Below are 27868 nucleotides of genomic sequence, written 5' to 3'. Positions count from 1 at the left end.
CCTTATTTTGTTGTATTGATTCCTAACCTTCATTTGTTTAGTTTTAAAGATTGCCAGAACAACAACTATTTGCAAACATCCTTTTGGCATGTGAAGTATTTGGCAGGATTTAATATTGCAGGGTTCACTGGATCTGATAACATTTGCTCAATTTCCTGTGACATATTAAATATCTGCCCCCAGAGGTCAAGGCAATTGAGTGACCACTAATTTGTGTGTTATGAAGCCCTTTGAAAAGAGGATCATAGTCCTATAAGAAAAATCCTAACATCCTGCTCAACGCTTGTCGTTGTAAGCAAATTAAGTGTTGATTACACCATAGAAGAATTGTATCCAAAACCTGAAAAAGTATTTTGTGGTTATCAAAGGGATGTTGATTTACACTACAGTACCATCTAGTGTTCATTTGATGCATCTCATCTAAGACTATATTTTAAAAAGTAATATTTACATTTACATTTTAAGTCATTTAGCAATATGCATACACTGTGTAGAAAATGCAGTCAGTGACTGTCCTTTCCCATGCCACAGATTGCATAGGTATCTAATCTAGGGGGCAATGCTGTGTGCAGTGGCATGTTTTTCAACAAGGAGTTGCCAAAGAAATAAGATGCCATTTTTTTAACAATGTAGGTTAAATTGGAGGCAATGCTGTGCAACAAAAGAAACCCATATCTCTACAAGAGGATTCATTGTTTTTAAAGTTTTTTGTTACATCTACAATTCCAATCTGCCTAGCTGCATGTTGTTACAACATAGTTGTTAAAATGTGTTGACTGGCACGTGGTGGTAGTTGCTACAAATGAACACCAATCTGGTTTATTGGGCAGAAGAATTGGGAAAGTTATCGGATTTATATTTTACGCAGTGATGACCCGTCATTCAGGGCAGCTGGGGCAGTTTGCAAACAACGGGGAAAAATAAATCATAGTTATAAAGCCGCATACAAACATGGTCTAATTTTTGCTTTCTTGAGTAAGGCAGCAATTCCAGTGGGTCAGAAGTTTACATACACTAAGCTGACTGTGCCTTTAAACAGCTTGGAAAATTCCAGAAAATGTCAGAAATTATGTCAGAAGCTTCTGATAGGCTAATTGACATCATTTGAGTCAATTGGAGGTGTACCTGTGGATGTATTTCAAGGCCTACCTTCAAACTCAGTGCCTCTTTGCTTGACATAATGGATAAATCAAAAGAAATCAGACAAGACCTCAGAAAAGAGTCTGGTTCAGCCTTGGGAGCAATTTCCAAACACCTGAAGGTACCACGTTAATCTGTACAAACAATAGTACGCAAGTATAAACACCATGGGACCATGCAGCCGTCATACCGTTTAGGAAGGACATGCGTTCTGTCTCCTAGAGATGAACGTACTTTGGTGCGAAAAGTGCAAATCAATTCCAAAACGACAGCAAAGGACCATGTGAAGATATTGGAGAAAACCGGTACAAAAGTATCTATATCCACAGTAAAACGAGTCCTATATCGACATAACCTGAAAGGCCGCTCAGCAAGGAATAAGCCACTGCTCCAAAACCACCATAAAAAGTCAGACTACCGTTTGCAACTGCACATGGGGACAAAGATCATACTTTTTGAAGAAATGCCCTCTTGTCTGATGAAAAAAATAGAACTGTTTGGCCATATTGTCCATCGTTATGTTTGAAGGAAAAAGGGGGAGGCTTGCAAGCTGAAGAACACCATCCCAACTGTGAAGCACGGGGGTGGCAGCATCATGTTGTGGGGGTGCTTTGCTGCAGGTGCACTTCACAAAATAGATGGCTTTTGAGGCAGGAAAATGATGTGGATATATTGAAGCAACATCTCAAGACATCAGTCAGGAAGTTAAAACCTGGTTGCAAATGAGTCTTCCAAATGAACAACGACCACAAGCATACTTCCAAAGTTGTGGCAAAATGCCTTAAGGGCAACAATGTCAAGGTATTGGAGTGGCCATCACAAAGCCCTGACCTCAGTCCCATAAAAGGTTTCTAGGCAGAACTGAAAAAGCGTGTGCGAGCACGGAGGCCTACAAACCTGACTCAGTTACACCAGCTCTGTCAGGAGGAATGGGGCCAAAATTAACCCAAATTATTGTGCGAAGCTTGTGAAAGGCTACCCGAAACATTTGACACAAGTTAAACAATTTCAAGGCAATGCTACTAAATACTAATTGAGTGTATGTAAACTTCTGACCCACTGGGAATGTGATGAAAGAAATAAAAGCTGAAATAAATAATTCTCTCTACTATTATTCTGACATTTCACATTCTTAAAATAAAGTGGTGATCCTAACTGACCTAAAACAGTGAATTTTTACTAGGATTAAATATCAGGAATTGTGAAAACTGAGTTTAAATATATTTGGCTAAGGTGTATGTAAACTTCCGACTTCAACTGTATACTGTAGCTAAGAAAGTAATGCTAAGTGTATGTTGTGTAGTAAACTGTTAGTAGCCTCACCCTAATAATTTGGTCCTTTTCCCCTCCTAATTTTGCCTACTGTTCTGACTTGGTGGTGCACATGTAGCCTATAGCCTGTTGTAGAGAAATGTAATCATCGAATATTGTAAGAGCTTTCATTGTCTTCTTATATACCCCCTTTATTTATCCTATGGTTCTGACTTGGTGTACAGGAAGAATATCTTAAGAATGTTGCATGTTCTGAATTCTGTCACAGTTTGTTTCAAAAGTGCTGAACAAATAGTTATATTTACTATGTCCGTCCTAGCTCGCTCATAAATTATGGATTGCCTCGTCTCCTTATGCCATATTTTCTACATCTCAATTGTCAGTAGAAACCACATTTGTTTAAGCAAGTCAGCCATATCAGCTATGTTTTTTTTAAAGGGCAGTAAATGAGGCTGAATGAACTGTTTAGCTGCCAGACAAGGCAAGGCAGTGGTAAGGTGTTGGGACAGCTTTATGTAGGGCCTAACAGTCTGTGGGTACCGTTTGTCACCGTTATAGGGCAATTCATGTATTGTTTAGTGTTGTGTGGTGTAATGGCTTTGCTGGCATGCGTCTAAAAATATATATTTTTGCGCCACCAAAATGTACATGCTAAAATCGCCAGTGGTTTGGTTTACGTTGTTGAACATGGCATGAATGATTAAAAAAATCTCACAATCTCAAAAAAACAGGTATGAATGATATAATCAGCCGGAAGTATTATTGCATTGAATGACTGGTATTCATCCATTAAAGGTTGGAAACGCATTTTTTGTGGGCGGAAACCCGCAGTACGGTTGATATCGTATTCACCAAGCAAATACCGTCAACAATGTCACGTTTTCTATTGCTCATGTACTCTACGCAAGTCTTTTGCGTAATCTGCTACGCAAGATAGTAGCTTTCACTCAAAGGACATTTAAATGGCTACACTGTATAGCACCTACTGTATATTGGATCGCACAATACGAATAGTAACATTGTTTATATGTACGTTGTAACAAACCGCGCTTGAGTCGACTGCTTTGCAACTGCGTTGTAATTTGGACCCGAATCTATTTGCTGTGTACCCGTTGGAACAGTCAAAATGAACGAGGAGGAAGACTTTTTGCAGAAAACAAGGCAGGGGTTTGAAGATCTCTGTCGAGCTTTGAATATGGACGAGGAGGCGAGCAACGAAGCATGGAAGAGCTACGAAAACATAAGCAAAAATTACACATTAGAGGTAAATATGTTTTGCTTTGTATATTGTACAGTAATATACATTTAGCCATTTTGGCAACCGGTTTACCACAGGCTTCACTTGCAGAATAGCATTGCCTCTACCTTTCACGACCGACATTTTACGTCGTCTCATTTCATATTTAAAGACGCAGCTTGTATTACGTTTGTAGTTTTACATAAATATTTGATATAAAACTCCATTATTTGTGATATTTTTCTGTGGAAAGGGGAGGAATTTACCGGTCTGTGTCAGTTTTAGAGGCGGACCAATCTCATGGTTTAGAATAGGACAAGGTTAACTGGGGTCAGAGGTTCCCAACCTTTCCCCCCCAGGGCGCCCTTTTTCACATTTAAAAAAAAGTCACTACAAAATTTTGTTTATCGAGATACCTTATACTAAATACAACACCAGCTTGATGTTTTAATTTTGTTTGAGGGACCAAGGAAAAGGGTTTTGTTTTTGTAGCTAATTTCCTGCAAACTACAAGACATCATGCCATCTTTTAGGTTGGCTCTTTATTTAGGTAGGCTCTTTATTGATGCTTACTGTAAATAAACTCTAGACCCTATTTCCCCAAATGATATTCCGCTACCAAATATGTTTAAGATAATTTATATGAACCCTCTATTTAATGATGCATATCCTCTTTTACATAAAGTGAATAGATCAATTGATAGCGACAGAGTCACACATTGTATAAGATTGCTTCCCATGCAAAGGCCCATTTCTTTGACTCCTTGACTTTAGAAGGCTGTTGCTCATCTTCTGAATCTCATTGAGACAAATATATTCCCCCATGTGCATTAGAGTCAAGTCTTCCTCTCTCATTTTACCTCTTGTTTTTAGCTTAAAGCATCGTAGATTTATTATTTTTTAGATCAGTATAAAAACAAACAAAAAATGACTCCTCAAATCAAGGAAGGTCCTGCACCTCCCAACGGAACATTGCCGCCCCATATGGGGGGCGCACCCTCTAAGTTGGCAACCCCTGGTCTAGAAAAGGGGGCGCTGCTCTTTGGTCCTAACACTGAATGATCCAGCTTACTTGATATTTTTTTTAAATATGGTATAGTTATGAATATCAGGGTTGTTATAATAAAGTCTGCATTGTGCATGTGCCTTATTCACAAACCTTTCCTCATAAGGGTTAGCCATCTGCTGTATCTGTGTATGGTTTATTTGGAGGTGGTTTGACAGAAAATTAGGAATAGGGATTACAGAAGAAACCACTAGAGGGGAGAATTTCTAACATGGCATATCTCCTCTCTGGCCCCACCAGCTCTAACTAGTATCCTTAATAGTGAGATAGAGCCTGGGACAGAAAAAGTAACACCCCCCTCTCTCTCTCTTTCTCCATCCCCCTTTCTTACAGGGCAGTGAGCTACACTGGTTAGCCTGTGCTCTCTATGTGGCCTGCAGGACAGCCATACCAACGGTGGGTAAGGGCACCGCGGAGGGAAACTATGTCTCTCTGACCAGGATCCTCAGCTGTTCAGAACAAAGGTGTGTATGCCCAGGCACTAGTCCCTATGGTCCGGTTTCCCGGATACAGATTAAGCCTAATCCTAGACTAATAAAGCATGTTCAATGGAAATTATACATTGAACGTGCCTCTTAGAAAGACTAGGCTTAATCTGTGTCCAGGAAACTGGACCTAAATGTGCCCCACTTCATATATAACTTACTAAAGGACTTTCACACAAAGTCCTCCATACATTTGCATAACAGTTCATATGGTTTCTTGCTTAGTTCTTGGATTCTGATTCCAACCTGGTTATTTGTGAAATGCTGAACAAGGAACCACACATTTACTAACAACATAATTGTCCTATGTAATATATAATTTATTGAACTGGAAAATACTGTCATTTCTCAAACAGTTGCCCTGTTTCTGATTGCAGCCTCATTGAGTTCTTTAACAAGATGAAGAAATGGCAGGACATGGCAAGTCTGCCCCAAGACTTTTGCCAGAGCACGGAGAAGCTGGAGAGGAATTTCACAATTTCCGCCGTCATCTTCAAGAAATATATCCCCATATTCAAAGCCATCTTTAAGGCACCCTCTGACGACCCACCCAGAGTCCACAGGAGCCGCAAACAAAGGTGAGTTAGTTGTTGATACTGTAGCTCGCTATGAAGTTCTGACACCTCACTATTTTCTACAATAGTTTGACCGCTCTTGAACAAAGCCAAGTAGATGTGTGCACTCACTACTGTAAGTTGCTCTGGATAAGATCATCTGCTAAATGGCTAGAATGTACAAATGGAATTGTTTCCATCCTGGTGCCAGCCAGATCGTGAGATCTCTGAGCACAGCGGTCAGTCTCCTTGACCAGACTGACCGCCGACTTATTCTGATTTAGGCGCCATCCCTGCACCGTCGCTGAAGTCTTCAACTTCTGCTGGATTCTGTTTGTCAACGCTAAAGGTGAGTACTTCTGTTTCGTTCATGGCAAAAGACAGGACAAGAGGGGGAGGACAGAGGGGAAAGGACTAGGGATCAGTGGGCTCCTGAGAAAAGGATAGTTCGAAGGCTATGTGAAGTGATCACTATTTGGTTACTCACAAAGTATAACTGACAAGGGCTAGCTACTCTACATTGGGCACTGGGCATGCCAAGGACTGCACTGTTGTTGGCATCAGCAGGAGAACAGAGGCCAGGGCAAATAGATGTCATTTTTCTAGCTCCTTAATCCTTAATAAGAACTCAAAAGACACGCACGCATGCACACACACAACCAGATCAGTCCCCTCCTGTGCTCCCTGTTCACCCACGGCTGCGTGGCTGCGCACGACTCCAACACCGTCATTAATTTTGCCTGCAACACGGCGGTGGTAGATTGCGTCACTGGTTGGTGTGGCAACTGCTCTGCGTCTGACCGCAAGTTGCTACAGAGGGTAGTGCATACGGCCCAGTATATCACTGGGGCCGAACTTCCTGCCATCCATGACCTCTATACCAGTTGGTATCAGAGGAAGGCTCTGAAACTTGTCAAAGACTGCAGGCACCCAAGTCATAGAGTGTTCCCTCTTCTACCACATGTCAAGTGGGTACCGGAGCACCAAGTCTGTGACCAAAAGGCTCCCAAACAGCTTCTACCCCCAAGCCATAAGACTGCTGAACAGTTAATCAAATTGCCACCCAGACTATTTACATTGCCCCCTTTTATTATTTATTTATCTTCATTATTTTGCACTGACATCTTTGCACTGGCTCTATGCACACTCACTAGACTCTACACTCTTAGAAGAAAAGGTGCTATCTAGAACCTTAAGGGGTTCTTCAGCTGTCACCGTAGGAGAACCCTTTGAATAAATATGTTTGGTTACAGGTTAAACCCTTTTGGTTCCAGGTAGAACCCTAGTGGGTTACATGTAGAACCCTGTCCCCAGAGGGTTTTACATGGAACCCAAATGAGTTATACCTGAACCAAAAAGGGTTTTGCTTGGAACCAAAAAAGGGTTATTCTATGGGGACTACCGAAGAACTCTTTTGGAACTCTTTTTTTCTAAGTGTCCTCACACATACTACACTGAATTTGATTTGACTAGTTTTGTTAATTGAATTAGGTGAAAGGTGACTTTGGTAAGTATACTGTGATATCCATTGTTCTTTGGGCGTAGTTGAAATAATCCAAATCGAGGTTTGAGGCTACCAGCACTACTCTGCTGTCAACACGAGACATCTCTATCTTTCCTATCAATTCATTTCAACAAGCTTTATTGTTAGGACCAGATCATTGTGTCAAACTATCTTTGTGTCTTAGAAAAGCAGTGTAAAATCCTACTTATTATGATTATTTCAATGTCTCTTCTCTTTCCCTCCCCTGCCAGGAAACTTCCCTATGATCAGTGATGACCTGGTAAACTCATACCACCTGCTGCTGTGTGCTCTGGACCTGGTTTTCTCCAACGCTCTGCTGTGTAACACCAGGAAGGAGCTGCTCAACCCCAACTTCAAAGGTGACCTCCCGGCCCAAACCGGTATCCCCTCCCTATCCTCCCATCTCTCACCTATGCATACAGTACATTCGGAAAGTATTCCTACCCCTTGGCTTTTTCCACATTTTGTTACGTTATCAATCTACACACAATACCCCATAATGACAGGTGATAAGTGATAATAGGTTTTTAGAAAAAATGTTGTACATTTATTATTATTATTTTTTAAATACCTTATTTACATAAGTATTCAGACCCTTTGCTATGAGACTAGAAAATGAGCTCAGGTTCATCCTGTTTCTATTGATCATCCTTAAGATGTTTCTACAACTTGATTGGAGTCCGCCAGTGGTGAATTCAATTGATTGAACATGTTTTGGAAAGGCACACCTGTTTATATAAGGTCCCACAGTTGACAGTACATGTCAGAGCAATAACCAAGCCATAAGGTCGAAGGAATTGTCCGTAGAGTTTCTAGACAGGATTGTGTCGAGGCACAGATCTGGGAAGGGTACCAAAACATTTCTGCAGCATTGAATGTCCCCAAGAACACATTGGCCTCCATCATTCTTAAATTGCAGAAGTTTGGAACCACCAAGACTCTTCCTAGAGCTGGCCGCCTGGCCAAACTGCGCAATCGGGGGAGAAGGGCCTTGGTCAGGGAGGTGACCAAGAACCCGTTGGTCACTCTGGCAGAGCTCCAGAGTTCCTCTGTGGAGATGGGAGAACCTTCCAGAAGGACAGCCATCACTGCAACACTCTACCAATCAGGCCTTTATGGTAGAGTGGCCAGACAGAAGCCCCTCCTCAGTAAAAGGCACATGACAGCCCGCTTGGAGTTTGCCAAAGGGCAATTAAAGGACAGACCATGAGAAAAAATATGATCTGGTTTGATGAAATCTTTGGCCTGAATGCCAAATGTCATGTTTGGAAGAAACCTGCCACCATTTTTTCAGCGACAGGAACTGGGTGACTAGTCAGGATCAAGGGAAAGATGAACAGAGCAAAGTACAGAGAGATCCTTGATGAAAACCTGCTCCAAAGCGCTCAGGACCTCAGAAGATGAACCTTCGACCCAGTCTAACAGGACAACGACCCTATGCACCTAGCCAAGACAACACCGGAGTGACAAGTCTCTGAATGTCCTTGAGTTGCCCAGCCAGAGCCCGGATTTGAACTCGATCGAACATCTCTGGAGAGATGAGAGATCCAACCCGACAGAGCTTGAGAGGAGGATCTGCAGAGAAGAATGGGAGAAAAAATGGCAAAAAAACTGTTTGTTTTGTCATTATGGGGTATTGTGTGTAGATTTATGGGGGGGGGGGGGGCAATGTAATCCATTGTAGAATAAGGCTGTAACGTAACAAAATGTGGAAAAAGTCAAGGGGTCTGAATACTTTCCGAATGCACTGTATATACCCTCCCTATCTTCCTATAGATAACAACATTCATAGTATCCAACCAGTATCCGTGCATGTGTACGTGTGTGCAGGCATGCATGCATACATGTGTGGTTACTCACATGATCCGTACGTAGAGTATGTTCAATCTGTCAGGACCCGGTTACGAACCTGGGTCTCCGGAGTGAGAAACAGTCACTTAACCAACTGAGCCACGAATAGTCAGCAGAACCCAGAAGATGAGGCAGACACAGCAGTACTTAAGACGGTGTATTTAATAAAGTAAAAAGGAGAAGTCCTTCAATACAAAAATGGCAAATCCAAAAGGTGGTAGGAATAGCACAAAAAAAGCCTCAAGAGATACTCAAAAACAAAAACAGAATTCCACAAGAGCATCCACCGGAATCGACAAGAATACACAGAACACTAGGGCTGGGTGCTAACATACAAACACAGAGCACAGAACTGAGGGAAACTAAGGGTTTAAATACAATCAGGGGAAACGAGGCACAGGTGCAAATAATAATGGGGAACAAGGGAAAAAACATAAGGTCAAAAAGCACAATGGGGGCATCTAGTGACCAAAACCCGGAACAACCCTGGCCAAATCCTGACACAATCTCTGTGGTCCTTTTCCGTTTTACTGCATAGTTACTGTAATACCTTATAACTTGCATCTAATGCAGGAAGCTGCTATGTCTCGTCTGATCTACAGGCCTTCCTGAGGACTTCAACAGTAAGGACTACAAGCCTACTGCAGGGCCTTACTGCTTCATAGAACAGCTGTGTGAACTGCATGATGGCCTGGTGCTGGAGGCCAAGGGGGTCAAGGAACACTTCTGGAAACCGTTCATCAAGAGGCTCTTCCATAAGAAGGTTAGGCACACACACCTCAGTCCTACACACACACACACACACACACACACATACACACACCGTAGTCCTACACAATCTACTTGTCTGCCTTGTCTCATCATGGATTTTCTGTGTCATCAACAGATTCTCAAAGGGAAAGAAGATAGCTTGACTGGCTTCTTCGATCCTATGAATTTTGGAGACAGTTTGTAAGTCAATCCTTATCTTGTCTCTCTTCACAGAGCAGATATTGATAGACTTCTGATTAATATTCAACCTTTCATATACACTGAGTATACAAAACATTAAGAACACCTGCTCTTTCCATGAAATAGACTGACCAGGTGAAAGCCATGATCCCTTATTGATGTCACTTAAATCCACTTCAATCAGTGTAGATGAAGGGAAGATAGGTTAAATAATGATTTTTAAGCCTTGAGACAATTGAGACGAATTTAGGCTGTTCTGAGGGTCAATGTGTTCCTAGTGTTCGGTATTTGTGTGTGTGTGTGTGTGTTTGTCTAGTGCGTCCATGGGGCGTGTGTACGAGGAGCATGTTCTAGCCACAGGGGGTCTGGATGAGAGGATCTTCCTGGGAGAGGGGGCCAATGAAGACATTGGCACACCAGGCCCCTGTCTCTGTGTGGGAGTAAAGAACCAGGACGCCTCCGCATACAGACTCTACAGCAGTCTGACTGTAAGACGCGCACACACACACACATTATTATACTATTATTATACATTATTGCTTGTTATGTATGAAATGTGCTGTTGTTATTATGATTACTGTAACACACAAACACACATGCACGTCTTGTGTCTGAGTTTGGATTCAATGCAAATGTACAGTAATCCCTTTGCTATGTCCCCTTTGTGTGTCCTGTAGGCCTCGGCCTTGAAGGTGTCTACTCCCCTGACGGGTCTTAAGTATGTCCAGGACAACTGTCTGGGCACGCCGGTATCTACAGCCATGCAGAGTGTTGGCCGTCTCCACAGCCTGCTCACAGGACTCAAACACCGCCCCAGTGGCAGACTCACAGACTTACTGAGGTATTGCACACAATACAAATAATCAAATATATTCTAAGCTGCACACAACCACACCAGTGGCCCAGAACATTTTTAATGGGGTAGCCAAGGTGGAGCACAGACCCAGTTTTGTGGGGCCAAAACATTTTTAACCTTAATCGAAGCAAGGTGGATTTTTAAAAAATATTTATAATTCTGATGGTTCAGCGCATGAAATGCTTCAGCTTAGGTTTGGTACATTTCCCTGTTCAATAAATCATAAATCAATTAAACCAAAAGCCTTGTTACAGTGTTTGCATTCAAGGTTGTGATTTTATATAAGGGTATTAGCATACCGTAGTAAATTCTCTTGAAAGTGCCATCCAAAGTGCTTATTATACCGTGACATTTAGGGGGTCTCTATTTTTTTTAACAGGACCTCCTATGTGTGTACTTTGTTTTTGATGGACTTCATGGTAAAGACATGTAATTTAACTGTAAAAATGTGTTACCTTTTTAATGTGTCATGAACACAACCAGTCAGGATGTTTTCCCCCGATTGTCTTAACAAATCACTTCAAAATGTAGGTTACCTGTGCACTTTCGTCTACTCCAAAATAAGTCTAGCATCCGAACTGTGCACCCACCACTTGAATGGAAAGGGACATCCTATTACAAACACCATCAGTGTAATGACATTCAGCCTATATAGTGGTGTGTATTCATGGATGCCAAAGGAAGCCAGGTGTCCCCCAAAAATGTTACAATAAAAAAATTAAACCTTTTTCTGATGCGATTTCTCATTTGTGTCTATCCATGTTTCATCATTCTCCTTCGATTTGCAAGAGGCTGAGTCTAATTCACCCAGAGAAAGCATCCGAGCGAGGCAAACAGCGCCCCTCCATCTTAGTATCTGTAGCCCATGTATCTGATGCTGTCTGGTCAAAAATAATATGACATGTCATACTCTTTTTGGCCAGATGGCATCAGATACATGAGCTACACATACAAAGACAGAGGGGCGCTGTTTGCCCCTGCTCGTATTGTATTCTTTCTCAGGTGAGATTGATGAGTCTTGCTGAAGGTGTGCATCTTTGTCAAAATTATCAATATATTCAGAGACAACCAAACTCAAAATCTCTGGGGGGGGCCACTTGGGTGGCCAGTCAGATTCCACATTCTGTGTGTGTGTGAACCACATACAGATTGTTATTATTTAGTGTTTTATGTATTGGAAAGGCCTTAACTTTTCAAATACTCACCCATCCTTATATTGTTACCACACAGAAGAGTTCAGTTGTTAATTTTCATTTCAGGTTGTTAGTATTTGAGCCATGAAAGGTGTTATAACAGTTTTGGGGTGTAAGTATGAGTTTGGAGGGTGATTTATCAGTAACTGTCTCTGTCTCGTTCCAGGGCGTGTGCCAGAGACCCAAGTGAGAACATCTCCACTAGGCTGAAGGACATGTGCCAGGTCTTTTGTCAGCACTTTGAGGGCAAAGGGGAGGAGAACGCAGGACTGGGGAAAGACATTGCAGTGAAGTACTTCCGCCTGGCGGAGGCGCTCTACTATAAAACCCTGGAGGCCGTCATTGACCAGGAGAAGGAGAGACTGGGCGACACGGACCTCTCTGTGAGTCCCACCTGCGCTGCCCTGCTAGCTCAGCTCAGTTTGCTGTAGCTAACTAGAAATTGCACACACATTTCCCATTGACGTCAAAGCATGATTTATGCAAAGGTCCAAGTTACGGTATTGTATTTTCAGTTCACATATACACTGAGTGTACAAAACATTGGGAACACCTGCTCTTTCCATGACAGACTGACCAGTTGAATCCAGGGGAAAGCTATGATCCCTTATTGATGTCACCTGTTAAATCCACTTCATTCAGTGTAGATGAAGGTGAGGAGACGGGTTAAAGAAGGATTTTTAAGCCTTGAGACAATTGAGACATGGATTGTGTGTGTGCCATTCAGAGGGGAATGAGCAAGACAAAATATTTCAGTGCCCTTGAATGGGGTATAGTAGTAGGTGCCAGGCACACCGGTATGAGTATGTCAAGAACTGCAACGCTGCTGAGTTTTTCACGCTCAACAGTTTCCTGAGTGTATCATGTATCGTCCACCACCCAAAGGACAACCAGCCAACTTGACACAACTGTGGGAAGCATTGGAGCCAACATGGGCCAGCATCACTGTGGAGCGCTTTAGATACCTTGTAGAGTCCATATCCAGACAAATTGAGGCTGTTTACAAGGCAAAACGGGGTGCAACTCAATATTTGGAAGGTTTTCCTAATGTTTTGTACACAGTATATGTTTAAATTGGGCTCAATGTTGAGATATTGCATGTTATGACACTTTCATCTTTGCCAGTCCTGCTTGTAAAATATGTAAAATAATTTGTTCTCTATGGTGGATGAGCAATAAACCCTTTGTTCTGTTGTGTGTCCTTAGGGTATTCTGGAGCAGGATGTGTTCCAGCGCTCTCTGCTGGCCTGCTGTCTAGAGATTGTCATCTTCTCCTACCGACCCCCAGGGGACTTCCCACGAGTCATACACATCTTCCAGCTCCCCGCATACCACTTCTACAAGGTACATGCTTGTACTTATATCTGTATGTGTGATTGTCCTAGTCACGATTGTGTGTGTTAGTCATGAGTGTGTTTTATTTATTTTATTTTTATTTCACCTTTATTTAACCAGGTAGGCTAGTTGAGAACAAGTTCTCATTTACAACTGCGACCTGGCCAAGATAAAGCATAGCAGTGTGAACAGACAACACAGAGTTACACATGGAGTAAACAATTAACAAGTCAATAACACAGTAGACAAAAAAAGGGGAGTCTATATACAATGTGTGCAAAAGGCATGAGGAGGTAGGCGAATAATTACAATATTGCAGATTAACACTGGAGTGATAAATGATCAGATGATCATGTACAGGTAGAGATATTGGTGTGCAAAAGAGCAGAAAAGTAAATAAATAAAAACTGTGGGGATGAGGTAGGTGAAAATGGGTGGGCTATTTACCAATAGATTATGTACAGCTGCAGCGATCGGTTAGCTGCTCAGTTAGCTGATGTTTGAAGTTGGTGAGGGAGATAAAGGTCTCCAACTTCAGCGATTTTTGCAATTCGTTCCAGTCACAGGCAGCAGAGTACTGGAACGAAAAGCGGCCGAATGAGGTGTTGGCTTTAGGGATGATCAGTGAGATACACCTGCTGGAGCGCGTGCTACGGATGGGTGTTGCCATCGTGACCAGTGAACTGAGATAAGGCGGAGCTTTACCTGGCATGGCCTTGTAGATGACCTGGAGCCAGTGAGCCATGGTGGCGAAGTAATTACAATATAGCAATTAAACACTGGAATGGTAGATGTGCAGAAGATGAATGTGCAAGTAGAGATACTGGGGTGCAAAGGAGCAAGATAAATAAATAAATACTGTATGGGGATGAGGTAGGTAGATAGTTGGGCTATGTACAGGTGCAGTGATCTGTGAGCTGCTCTGACAGCTGGTGCTTAAAGCTAGTGAGGGAGATATGAGTCTCCAGCTTCAGAGATTTTTGCAGTTCGTTCCAGGCACTGTGATAGACTGCATCCAGTTTGTTGAGTAGATTGTTGGGGGCTATTTTATAGATGACATCACCGAAGTCAAGGATTGGTAGGATGGTGAGTTTTGCGAGGGTATGTTTGGCAGCATGAGTGAAGGAAGCTTTGTTGTGATATAGGAAGCCGATTCTAGATTTAATTTTGGATTGGAGATGCTTAATGTGAGTCTGGAAGGAGAGTTTAGAGTCTAACCAGACACCTAGGTATTTGTAGTTGTCCACGTATTCGTAAGTCAGAGTTGTCCAGAGTAGTGATTCTGGACGGGCGAGCAAGTGCGGGCAGTGATCGGTTGAATAGCAGGCATTTAGTTTTACTTGCATTTAAGAGCAGTTGGAGGCCACGGAAGTAGAGTTGTATGGCATTGAAGCTCGTCTGGAGGTTAGTTAACACCGTGTCCAAAGAGGGGCCAGAAGTACACAGAATGGTGTCATCTGCATAGAGGTGTATCAGAGAATCACCAGCAGCAAGATCAACATCATTGATGTATACAGAGAAGAGAGTCGGCTTGAGGATTGAACCCTGTGGCACCCCCATAGAGACTGCCAGAGGTCTGGACAACAGGCCCTCCGATTTGACATGCTGAACTCTGTCTGAGAAGTCGTTGGTAAACCAGGCGAGGCAATCATTTGAGAAACCAAGGCTGTCGAGTCTGCCAATAAGAATGTGGTGATTGACAGAGTCGAAAGCCTTGGCCAGGTCAATGAATACGGCTGCACAGTACTGTCTCTTATCGATGGCGGTTATGATGTCGTTTAGAACCTTGAGCGTGGCTGAGGTGCACCCATGACCAGCTCTGAAACCAGATTGCATAGCGGAGAAGATATGGTGGGATTTGAAATGGTCGGTAATCTGTTTGTTAACCTGGCTTTCGAAGACCTTATAAATACAGGGTAGGATAGATATAGGTCTGTAGCAGTTTGGGTCTAGTGTGTCACCCCCTTTGAAGAGGGGGATGACCGCGGCAGCTTTCCAATCTTTAGGAATCTCAGACGATACGAAAGAGAGGTTGAACAGGCTAGTAATAGGGGTTGCAACAATTTTAGCAGATAATTTTAGGAAGAGAGGGTCCAGATTGTCCAGCCCGGCTGATTTGTAGGGGTCCAGATTTTCTTTCAGAACATCAGCTATCTGGATTTGGGTGAAGGAGAAATGGTGGGGGCTTTGGCGGATTGCTATGAAGGGTGCCGGGCAGTTGACCGGGGTAGGGGTAGCCAGGTGGAAAGTATGGCCAGCCGTTGAGAAATGCTTATTGAAATTCTCAATTATAGTGGATTTATCGGTGGTGACAGTGTTTCCTAGCCTCAGAGCAATGGGCAGCTGGGAGGAGGTGTTCTTATTCTCCATGCAGTGTCCCAGAACTTTTTTGAGTTAGTACTACAGGAAGCAAATTTCTGTTTGAAAAAGCTAGCAGCCTTAGCTTTCCTAACTGCCTGTGTATATTTGTACCTAACTTCCCTGAAAAGTTGCATATCACAGGGGCTATTCGATGCTAATGCAGATGTTTTTGTGCTGGCCAAGGGCAGACAGGTCTGGAGTGAACCAAGGACTATATCTATTTCTAGTTCTAAATGTTTTGAACGGGGCATGCTTATTTAAGATGGTGAGGAAGGCACTTTAAAAGAATAGCCAGGGATGAGGTCAATGTCATTCCAGGATATCCCGGCCTGGTCGATTAGAAAGGCCTGCTCGCAGAAGTGTTTTAGGGAGCGTTTGACAGTGATGAGGGGTGGTCGTTTGGTCGCAGACTCATTACGGATGCAGGCTATGTGTGTGACAAGACAGTATGTAACTTTCTCCCCTTTTTGTCTGTGTGTGTTTGTGCATGCGTGCTTCCGTGCGTGCGTTCATGCATATCTGTGTAATATATCTCAGGTGATTGAGGTGCTGGTACGGGCAGAGCAGGGCTTGTTCAGGGAGGTAGTGAAGCATCTCAACCAGGTGGAGGAGCAGGTCCTGGAGAGCCTGGCCTGGAGGGGGGGGTCCCCGCTGTGGGACAGCGTCAGGGAGGCCAAGAACCAGCCACCAGCCTGCCAGGAGGTAGGACATCCACAGCACCCCTCCTTATCCCCACCCTACTCATCACGTACACATGCCGAATCATTTGGCCCCAAAGTAACTCTGAAATCAATGTCTTGAAAAGGGAGGACTGGACTGAAATCAGAACAAAATAACAATCTTTCTCATTGATGTTCAGGTGATGCCACCGCAGCACCTGGAGGATGGGAACGGAGACAGCAGTGCTGGCAGTGCCCCTCTCTTCCCTAACAACCATGGCACTGACCTAAGCACCAACAGTGGTGGGAAAGGTTAGTCATTTAGCTTGTTAGCTAGTCAGGAGGTCAATTTGTCTGTCAGTTGTGCAATAACTCATTTAAATAGTCAGTCAATCAACAGGTTGTAGTCAGTTGGTTACCTCCTCCCTCCCCCTCTCCTCTCCCCACTTCGCCCCAGGTGTTTCTCCCTCTCCCACCACCCTGTTGGACCGCTACAGCTCCCCGCCCACGGGCTCGGCCAGGAGACGGCTGTTTGTGGACGCTTCCTTCGATACCCCATCGGACCCCTCCTCCACCACCACCACCACCACCGTCAGGACCTCCCAGGCCATCGTCACCACCACCATCCCTGCCGGACAGACAGTGGTCACTATGGCAACGGCCACGGTTACCGCTAACAACGGACAGACGGTCACCATACCTGTGCAAGGTGACGTTTGCAGATTCATTACTGTACAGTATGACATTATGGTTTTCTGTACACCTTTGCCCCTACTGCCAAATGATGTAACTCCTATATGCATTGTATAGTGGGGTTTCTGACTGATGCAGGTTATTAATGAGAAATCTCATGCCCTCTGACCTCTGCAGGAATAGCCAATGAGAATGGGGGCATCACCTTCATCCCTGTCCAGGTGAGTGTGACGGGACAAGGCACGGCCATGCTCCAGCCCCTGTCTGCCCAGTCCCTGACTGGCACTTTGACCAGCCAACCACAGACCACCACCACCCTGAACAGTCCTGCCCCACAGGGCAGCCCCGCCACCAGTAAACCAATCAAGAAGCTGGCAGCCCAGGTCCTGTCCACTAACAAGCCTCAGAAAAAGGGTTCCCTTTCGCTGTTCTTCCGCAAGGTAAGGGCACAGAAACATAATCTCCATTTGTCACTGAATTTAAAGGGATAGTTCAGGCACGTTAGAAATATAACTCATCTCATCTTTTAAATAGGGAGGAAGTATACTGAACAAAAATATAAACGCAACATGTAAAATGTTGGTCCCATGTTTCAAGAGCTGGAATAAAAGGTCCCAGAAATGTTCCATATGCACAGAAAGCTTATTTCTCTCAAATTTTGTGCACAAATTTGTTTAAATCCCTGCCAGTGAGCATTTCTCCTTTGCCAAGATAATCCATTCACCTGACAGGTGTGGCATATCAAGAAGCTGATTAAACAGCATGATCGTTACACATGTGCACCTTGTGCTGAGTTTTGTCACAACACAATGCCACAGATGTCTCAAGTTGAGGGAGCATGCAATTGACATGCTGACTGCAGGAATGTCCACCAAAGCTGTTGCCAGAAAATGTAATGTTAATTTCTCTACCACAAGCCGCCTCCAACAGTGTTTTAGAGAATTTGGCAGTACGTCCAACTGACCTTACAACTGCAGACCACATGTAACCACGCCAGCCCAGGACCTCTACGTCCGGCTTCTTCACCTGCAGGATCGTCGACAGCTGATGATACTGAGGAGTATTTCTGTCTGTAATAAAACCCTTTTGTGGGTTAACACTTATTCTGATTGGCTGGGCCTGGCTCCCAAGTGGGTGTGCCTATCCCCTCCCAGGCCCCCCCATGGCTGCACCCCTTTCCAGTCATGTGAAATCCATATATTAGGGCCGAATTATTTTATTTCAATTGACTGATTTCCTTATGTGAACTGTAACTCAGTAAAATCTTTGAAATTGTTGCATGTTGCGTTTAAATGTTTTGTTCAGAATAGTTTAAATCCATCATAGTATTCTATTTCTGACCTCTGTGCCATATGCGGCCAGTTTCAACCCTACCTTTTAAGAACCCCACAACTGTAGCATTTCTTACCATGAATGATGGATTTTTGCATGAGTTTAAAGACTTAAAACCTGGTACTGTTTTGTGCCTGCTCTGTACCACCAACAGGTGTACCACATGGCCAGTGTGCGTCTGAGAGACTTGTGTGCCAAGCTGGACATCTCTAGTGAGCTGAGGAGGAAGATCTGGACGTGTTTTGAGTATTCCCTGGTGCAATGCACAGAGCTCATGATGGACCGACACCTAGACCAGCTCCTCATGTGTGCAGTTTACGTCATGACCAAGGTAGGGTTAGAGTGTGTGTGGGGGGGATGTCAGTCCCTCCAGGATTTCATCGAACTTTGTTTGTGATCGTTGGGGGCCAAAATGCTTGATTTTGCTGTGGCAATGTGAAAGGAGGGAAACATTTGTTGACGTTTTGCTTGATTGAACCATTTATGCGGTAAAAGTGTTGTGATTGGTTAAAATTGCGAGCCCTCTTTTTGTAGTGTGGTGATCCGACAGTTATATGCGATAATATTGCGATGATTTGACTGTTTTATGTAGTAATAGTGTGGCGATTGGTCAAAATTGAGCAGAATCGCAAAATCCTGGACGGATTGTGATTGTTTGTGTGGGAAGCGGGATATGGATGTGCGTGCGTGCATGCATGCGTGCGTGGTGTTTATAAACTGTGGGTGTGTAAGGTCGCAGGAAGTGTGTCTAGCATGCTGTGTGAATGTGTTTCTACTGTTGTGCAGGTGACCAAAGAGGACAAGTCTTTCCAGAACATCATGAAGTGCTACCGCTCTCAGCCCCAGGCCAGCAGCAGCGTGAGTACTGTTAGTAGGGCCTTATGCAATGATGTACTGTGCATTCGGAAAGTATTCAGACACGTATGTGTGTGTATATATACGTACCAGTCAAAAGGTTGGACACACCTACTCATTCATCCCCTCCGACGAATAATGGCGCCGGAGGGAATGGCTGCCTAACTAACTGTGCTATTTAAAAATAAAATAATAATAAATAAATTGTTGTCTTGTTTGTAACTTTTTTTAAAATTATTATTTTGTACATAATGTTGCTGCTACTGTCTTCTATGACTGAAATGAGCTTCTGGACATCAGATCAGCGATTACTCACCTCGAACTGGACAAAGATTTTTTCTTCAATGAGTCCAACGCGAAGGATATACTGCTTTCTCAAGACCAGACCCAAACTCCTGACATTTGCGTGAAGAAAAGATGGAGAAAAAGGGGGCGGAGGTCGGGCTGCCTTCTGATAATTCGTAGGCAAGTGAGTAAACTTCCGCTACCGTCTGTACTTTTGGCCAACGTGCAATCGCTGGAAAATAAAATGGATGATCTACGATTTAAGAATATTCTACCAACGGGACATAAACTGTAATATCTTATGTTTCACCGAGTTGTGGCTGAACGACGACACAGATACTATAGAGCTGGCTGGGTATTCCTAACAGCGGCAGGACTGAGAAGCTACGTCTAGTAAGACAAGGGGCAGGGGTGTGTGTCTGTTTGTAAATAACAGCTGGTGTGCGATTTCTAATATTAAAGAAGTCTCAAGGTATTACACGCCTGAGGTAGAGTACCTCATGATAAGCTGTAGACCACACTAGCAAGAGACTTCTCATCTATATTATTCATAGCTGTCTATTTACCACCACAAGCCGATGCTGGCACTTAGACCGCACTCAACGAGCTGTATAAGGCCATAAGCAAACAGGCGCTCCTAGTGGCTGGGGACCTTAATGCAGGCAAACTTATCCATTTTACCAAATTTCTACCAGCATGTCACGTGCAACCAGAGGGGTGAAAAAACTCTAAACCACCATTATTCCACACACAGAGACGCATACAAAGCTCTCCCTCGCCCTCATTTTGGCAAATCTGAACATAATTATATCCTTCTGATTCCTGCTTACAAGCAAAAGCTAAAGCAGGAAGTACCAGCGACTCTCTCAATACGGAAGTGGTCAGATGACGCAGATGCTACAGGACTGTTTTGCTAGCACAGACTGGAATATCTTCCGGGATTCAGCCAATGGCATTGAGGAGTATACCACCTCAGTCACCGGCTTCATCAATAAGTGCATCGATAATGTCATCCCAACAGTGACCGTACGTACATATCCTAACCAGAAGCCATGGATTACAGGCAACATCCGCTTCGAGCAAAACACCATCATTAAGTTTGCTGACGACACAACAGTGGTCACCTGATCACCGACAATGATTAGACAGCCTATAGGGGGAGGTCAGAGACCTAACAGTGTGGTGCCAGGACAACAACCTCTCCCTCAATATGATCAAGACAAAGGAGCTGGAAAAGGAAACAGGAAAAGGCGGGCTGAACAAGCCCCCATTATCATCGATGGGGCTGTAGTGGAGCGGGTCGAGAGTTTCAAGTTCCTTGGTGTCCACATCACCAATGAACTATCATGGTCCAAAGGTGAAGAAGGCACAGGAACACCTTTTACCCCTCAGGAGACTGAAAATATTTGGCATGGGTCCCGAGATCCTCCAAAATATCTACAGCTGCACCATCAAGAGCATCCTGACCGATTGCATCCCCGCCTGGTATGTCATCTGCTCTGCATCTGACCATACATAGGGTGCTACAGAGGCTAGTGCCTATGGCCCAATACATCACTGGGGCCAAGCTTCCTACAATCCAGGACCTCTAAACAAGGCAGTGTCAGAGGAAGGCCCAAAAAGTGTCAAAGACTCCAGTCACCCAAGTCATAGACTGTTCTCTCTGCTACCGCACGGCAAGCGGTACCGGAGCGCCAAGTCTAGGACCAAAAGGCTCCTTAACAGATTCTATCCCAAGGCATTAGACCGCTGAACAATTATTCAAATGGCCACCGGACTATTTACATTGACACGCCCACCCCTCCCTTTGTTTTTACACTGCTGCTACTTGCTGTTTATTATCTATGCATAGTCACTTTACCCCTACCTACATGTCCATAATTACTTGACTAACTTGTACCCCCGCACATTGACTCTGTACTGGTACCCCCTGTATATAACCTTGTTATTTTGTATTACTTTTTATTTTTACTTTATTTAATAAATATTTTCTTACTTTAGTTTATTTAGTAAATATTTTCTTAACTTTTTCTTGAACTGCATTGTTTGTTAAGGGATTGCAAGTAAGCAATTAACTCTTTTATTTGGAGCATGTGACAAATAACATGGGATTTGATTTGAAGTGTTCTTTATTATTGCTATTTTCTACATTGTAGAATAGTAGTGAAGACGTCAAAACTATTAAATAACACACATGGCATCATGTAGTTTTTTTTATTTTTATCGAAATATATTTTCTATTTTAGATCCTTCAAAGTAGCCACCCTTTGCCTTGATGACAGCTTTGCACACTCTTGGCATTCCCTCAACCGGCATCATGAGGTAGTCACTTGGATTGCATTTCAATTAACAGGTGTGCCTTGTTAAAAGTTAATTTGTGGAATTTCTTTCCTTCTTTAATGCATTTGAGCAAATCAGTTGTTGTGACAAGGTAGGGGTGGTATACAGAAGATGGTCTTTTACCAAATAGGACTAAGTCCATATTATGGCAAGAACAGTTCAACAACATGTTTTTGGTTAGTACATGATTCAATGTGTTATTTCACAGTTTTGATGTGTTTACTATTATTCTACAATGTAGAACACAGTAAAAGTAAAAAACCCTTGAATGAGTAGGTGTCCAAACTTTATATATATATATATATATGTGTGTATATATATATGTGTGTGTGTGTGTGTATATATATATATATGTGTATATATATGTGTGTGTGTGTTTACCTCACATATAATTTAAAAGTATGTATTAAGGTGTCTGTAATAGAATGAACTTAGCGAAAACAAATGTAGACATTAATAAAGGCAGTTCTATAGCTTCCAAAATATTTTTGACAATGGTGTGGGAGTGGCAAGATGGATGTGGGTTGGCATCAACACAGCGCCCCTATCAGTCTTCTAGTGTATAGCTCTTATGTCTTGGGCCAGGAGATTTTCCTGACCTGACTAGGAAAAACTTCAAGCCCTAGTTTGAGGCTATAGTACTGTGACAGCGTCACTGTTTCTTCCCCCTTTGGACACTGGATTATGTTCACAAATAGTGCTAATGCTGTCAAGGAACCACTCAGAGGTGGCACCACAGGTCCCAGAGTTGTGTGGCATTTTTTTGTTATATCTAGGGCCCTTAGTTTTTCCTGATCTGGTAACCTAACCAGGTAGAACTCTGGACCTTACACGGTATGACATGATTAATCTGTTGTAAAATTGTTTAATACGGGCTATGATTGATCAGAGCTTTTCCATTAAGGTCACATGGTTTTAAAAAAACTCCTGGAACAACTCCTAGCCTCGGAGTGGATGAAAACCCTGTCAAACTGCAGCAACCTTGAACCTGTTCATATGAATTATATTTTAAAGAAGGACAAGGGGGGGTTCTTATATGCAGACAGTGAAAACAACATGATTGGAAAATAAAAATCACAGTGCTGAGCTTGCTTATGCAGGTTTGCATTGTAAATCCTGCCCTATGCAACTGTAGGCCAAGTAAGAAATGTTCTCAGACTGTAGGCTAGGCAATAGACTATTTTCCAGTACACGACACACTGATGTCCCAAACTCCTGCGCACGACTCTTGGTGGCAGTAAGAAAGCCATCGCAATCTGCGCCCATTCAACATTAGCCTAGATTTAAATTTTTATTACTTCTCATACACATACAATGATGTCTTGCTTGAAATAACTAGTTTGGATGCAGCAGTTGAAAGCTAGAATGCTAATGCTCATTGATATATGCTTAAGCAAAAGCTAGCCAAAGAGGCATTTTACTGGTTGAAGTGTTTTAAAAAAAAAGTATAATGCAGTTGATTTACAATGATGACACACATATTATATTAGGCAGGACATTCAATCAAGCCTTAAAATCCAATGTAGTGTGAAATAATCAACACCTAAATAGAGGCTTCTTTTGCTGGCGTTCTATTAGAACTCCCCCTTGTTCTGCCACCATCTTGCGCGCATCACCCTCATGCTGGAATGTTTGCAAAAACAGAAACAGCTGCTGTTGTTAGTAGCCTACAGTTGATTAGACTGAAAAATGGTCTCCTTTCTATGTAATACAGCGTGTAAGATTGCTAATGTTTAGGTGTATAGGCTGCTACATTTATGTAAGAGTTTCTGCTTGTGTCTGTCAGGGGTGATGCTTGCTAAATAAATACTGGAGGAAAGTGGAGAGAGCGCCTTGGGTGTTGTTCCCGGCCGGCGTGACCTGCGATTTCCATGAATCTGATTGGTCAAGACACGCAAAGAGCCTACAGCAGCACTCCAATGTGAAGGACAGATAAATTGTGTGCAAATTTACAAATCATGAGTCAAATCGGTCCAAAAAACAGCACTTTTCCTCCTTCTTTAATGCTTTGCGTCGTTGTATTAAACTGATTGAAAAGTACAAATTACACCTCACCACACATTTTCCGGCAGCCCTGGAACCACTGGTTGTGTGTGATTTTCTTTACCAGGTCTACCGGAGTGTGTTGATCTCTGGGAAGAAGAAACGTCTCTCGGGCAGCAGTGTGGGAAACACACAGAGCTCTCCCACAGACAACAGCCAGAAGCAGGGTAAGAACACACACACACATACTGTGTTAGATCTGGGTTACATGTTGAGACGCAAACTCTTTCCTGGACCTCTTCTCCCCTCCCTCGGTCTATTTCTCCCCTCCCTCACTCTTTACCCCCTTCAGGGAGTGGAGACAGCAGCCCGGTGCCCATGTGTTCCACCAGCACCCTACCTGCCTCGCAGCCTGGCAGCATTCCTTCCACCCCCACCCTGGACCCCTCCACCTCCTCATCCCTCCCTCCCTCCCAGGAGCAGGATAAGGAGGGGGGAGTGGTGGGGGAGGAGGAGCGAGGAGACCTCATCCACTTCTACAACCGGGTCTACATCAAACAAATGCGTCACTTTGCCCTCCGCTACTCGCCCAGTTCGCCCTCTGCAGGGGTGAGTGAGTGAGAGGGAGGGAGGAGCGGGTGTGGGGAGCTTGGGATGGGGGTTGCAAGGGAGGAAATGAGAGAAAGATGGGAAAGGGAGAGATGAAAGAGGAGAAAAGTAGGAGTTTTGTTTACAAACTTAGAAGAAAAGAGAATCCCGCACACTGCTCTTGCTAGTATCTTTACAAACTTCACTCTATTCTGAAAACCTATTGGTTAAAAGCAAGAGAGGATAGAGGGAGAGGAAAATTATATTAACAAATTTAATGTATGTTTTGAATAGGTATCTGTCTATGCTCTTATAATGTTTTTGTGACAGGTGCAGTCTCCTCCCCTGTGCCCGTACCCCTCCCTGAGGACCAGCTCCCCTCGCAGGGTCCTCCTGTCCCACAACCACTCGATCTACATCTCCCCCCACAAGACTACTGGAAGCCCCCCCACCCCCTCCACTACCGCACGGGACAAGATCTTCTACTACATCTGCAGCAGCCCATCCAATGTGAGTCACAAGTACATACACATACTCATGCACACAATGTATGCTGGTTAAAGTTGATTCAGGACAGTACTTTTCAAACCTTGACAGTGAGTCTTTAATCATACCATACCTGACGTGTGATGATGATGAACCCCCCCTGACCTGTGTCTATGATTTCTATCTCTGTCTGTGCAGCGCCTGGCGGAGATCAACAGTATGATCCGCACCGGGGAGACGCCCACCAAGAAACGCAGCATGCAGCTTGAGGAAGAGCCATCGCCCAAGAGGGTGTGTCCGGACAACCAGACGGCCCTGCTCCGCAGATTACAGGACGTGGCCAACGACCGTAGCACCTCCCACTGAGGCAGGAGACAACCCCTTCAGACCACACCACAGGCTGAAGTCGCTAGTCACTAGATGGTCATGATAGAAAGGAACATTTTGGCAAGATAATAAATATCAACATTTTATGAGCATATATTTATTTTTCACTTAGGGGTAAGGACAGGCGTAAGGTTAGGGGGAGGGTTCAGTTGTTAGTGTTCATGGTCAGTGGTTGGTAGTTCTTATGATTTGTGTCTAGAAAGTACCATACTTCTGTCCATGGCCAGATTGTGATGAACGACTCAATTATTTTATCACCATGGCAATAAGACTTGTTGGTTGTTTTAACAACAAAACCGATGTGTGCGCGATTATGGTGCAGAACAGACGGGGTTGGCTTAATTGTTGACATGTCAACTATATTCTGTCTCCAATGTTTATTGAAAACATATATACAGTTGAAGTCGGAAGTTTACATACTTAGGTTGGAGTCATTAGAACTCGTTTTTCAACCACTCCACAAATGTATTGTTAACAAACTATAGTTTTGGCAAGTCGGCATGACACAAGTAATTTTTCCAACAATTTTTTACAGACAGATTATTTCACTTATTCACTGTATCACAATTCCAGTCGGTCAGAAGTTTACATACACTAAGTTGACTGCGCCTTTAAACAGCTTGCAAAATTCCAGAAAATGTTGTCATGGCTTTAGAAGCTTCTGATAGGCTAATTGACATCATTTGAGTCAATTGGAGGTGTACCTGTGGATGTATTTCAAGGCCTACCTTCAAACTCAGTGACTCTTTGCTTGACATCATGGGAAAATCAAAAGAAATCAGCCAAGACCTCAGATAAAAAAACTGTAGACCTCCACAAGTCTGGTTCATCCTTGGGAGTAATTTCCAAATGCCTGAAGGTACCACGTTCATCTGTACAAGCAATAGTACGCAAGTATAACGCGTTCTGACGCTTTCTGTCTCCTAGAGATGAACGTACTTTGGTGCGAAAAGTGAAAATCAATCCCAGAACAACAGCAAAGGACATTGTGAAGATGCTGGAGGAAACGGGTACAAAAGGATCTATATCCACAGTAAAACGAGTCCTATATCGACATATCCTGAAAGGCCACTCAGCAAGGAAGAAGCCACTGCTCCAAAACTGCCATTAAAAAAAAGACTACGGTTTGCAACTACACATGGGGACAAAGATCATACTTTTTGGAGAAATGTCCTCTGGTCTGATGACACAAAAATAGAACTGTTTGGCCATAATGACCATTGTTATGTTTGGAGGAAAAAGGGGGAGGCTTGCAAGCCAAAGATCACCATCCCAACTGTGAAGTACTGGGGTGACAGCATCATGCTGTAGGGGTGCTTTGCTGCAGGAGGGACTGATGCACTTCACAAAATAGATGGCATCAAGAGGAAGAAAAATTATGTATGTATATTGAAGCAACATCTCAAGACATCAGTCAGGAAGTTAAAACTTGGTCACAAATGAGTCTTTCAAATGGACAATGATCCCAAGCATACTTCCAAAGTTGTGGCAAAATGGCTTAATGTCAACAAATTCAAGGTATTGGAGTGGCCATCACCGAGCCCTGACCTCAATCATATAGAAAATTTGTGGGCAGAACTGAAAAAGCGTGTGCGAGCAAGGAAGCCTACAAACCTGACTCTGTTACACCAGCTCTGTCTGGAGGAATGGGCCAAAATTCACTCAATTTGCTTGTGGAAGTCTAAATAATAATTGAGTATATGTAAACTTCTGACCCACTGGGAATGTGATGAAATCAATAAAATCTGAAATGAATAATTCTCTCTACTATTATTCTGACATTTCACATTCTTAAAATAAAGTGGTGATCCTAACTGACCTAAGACATTGAATTTTTACTTGGATTAAATGTCAGGAAAAACAGTTTAAATGTATTTGGTTAAGGTGTATGTAAATGTCCGACTTCAACTGTACATTTGCACAATGAGCACTTGTTGTCTCTCAAATGCATTGTTAGTTGTTGGTTACCTAGCTAGTAAATTTTAGCCATAGACACCTCAAAACAAGACATCCAAGAACAAATTAAAAGTAGCTGATACAAGCCACCTACGGTTCCCCACATGGCAGCTTCTTGTCATTGTTGCTATCTATCTGGCCATCCAGAATCACAGCACCACACATACATTTTCTTGATATCAGCTAACCCATTTATATATTTCTACACATATCCAGAGTCAAATAAATGTATTTTGTCTAAATACACAGCAAAAACAGAATGGACTGTCAGTGTTGTGGTGCTTTGCAAATTTGCATATATGGTGGAGTATGCTTCAAAAGTCTATTCTAATAAATATTGTTACTAACTTGCTCATGCCTAGAATTTAGCTGCTCAATATGCTATGCATGAATGCCTTTCATTGTTTTGAGATTATTCTGGAGACAAAATGCATCCATTACATCATCTGTCATGTAGAAATAAGTTTTTTTTTTTTTT

The 27868-nt window shown here is 43.2% G+C and overlaps 1 protein-coding gene across 3 annotated transcripts; it reads left to right on the top strand.

Annotated features, from left to right (window-relative positions):
- The first annotated feature begins 3354 nt into the window (after positions 1–3354).
- Positions 3355–27741, top strand: LOC135524138 (retinoblastoma-like protein 2). 3 transcript variants are annotated; one of them, XM_064951352.1, is made up of 22 exons: positions 3355–3676; positions 5049–5179; positions 5578–5778; positions 6039–6103; positions 7510–7638; positions 9733–9893; positions 10017–10081; positions 10398–10569; positions 10759–10922; positions 12297–12513; positions 13337–13474; positions 16364–16528; positions 16686–16797; positions 16943–17194; positions 17356–17399; positions 17517–17618; positions 18665–18841; positions 19297–19368; positions 24101–24200; positions 24326–24582; positions 24892–25071; positions 25246–27741. In XM_064951352.1, the coding sequence occupies exons 1-22, from the start codon at positions 3539–3541 to the stop codon at positions 25411–25413; spliced, it is 3210 nt and encodes a 1069-aa protein (XP_064807424.1). In that variant the 5' UTR covers positions 3355–3538; the 3' UTR covers positions 25414–27741. The 3 variants fall into 3 exon arrangements, with proteins under 3 accessions (XP_064807424.1, XP_064807423.1, XP_064807422.1); XM_064951351.1 differs by having other exon boundaries at positions 17356–17618; positions 24898–25071; XM_064951350.1 differs by having other exon boundaries at positions 17356–17618.
- The last annotated feature ends 127 nt before the right edge of the window (positions 27742–27868 follow it).

This window comes from Oncorhynchus masou, chromosome 31 (genome assembly GCF_036934945.1).
Source record: "Oncorhynchus masou masou isolate Uvic2021 chromosome 31, UVic_Omas_1.1, whole genome shotgun sequence".
In the NCBI taxonomy this organism is placed as follows: Eukaryota; Metazoa; Chordata; class Actinopteri; order Salmoniformes; family Salmonidae; genus Oncorhynchus; species Oncorhynchus masou.
Note: the sequence above shows the minus strand (reverse complement) of the source record. Positions and strands in the feature narration are given on the sequence as shown.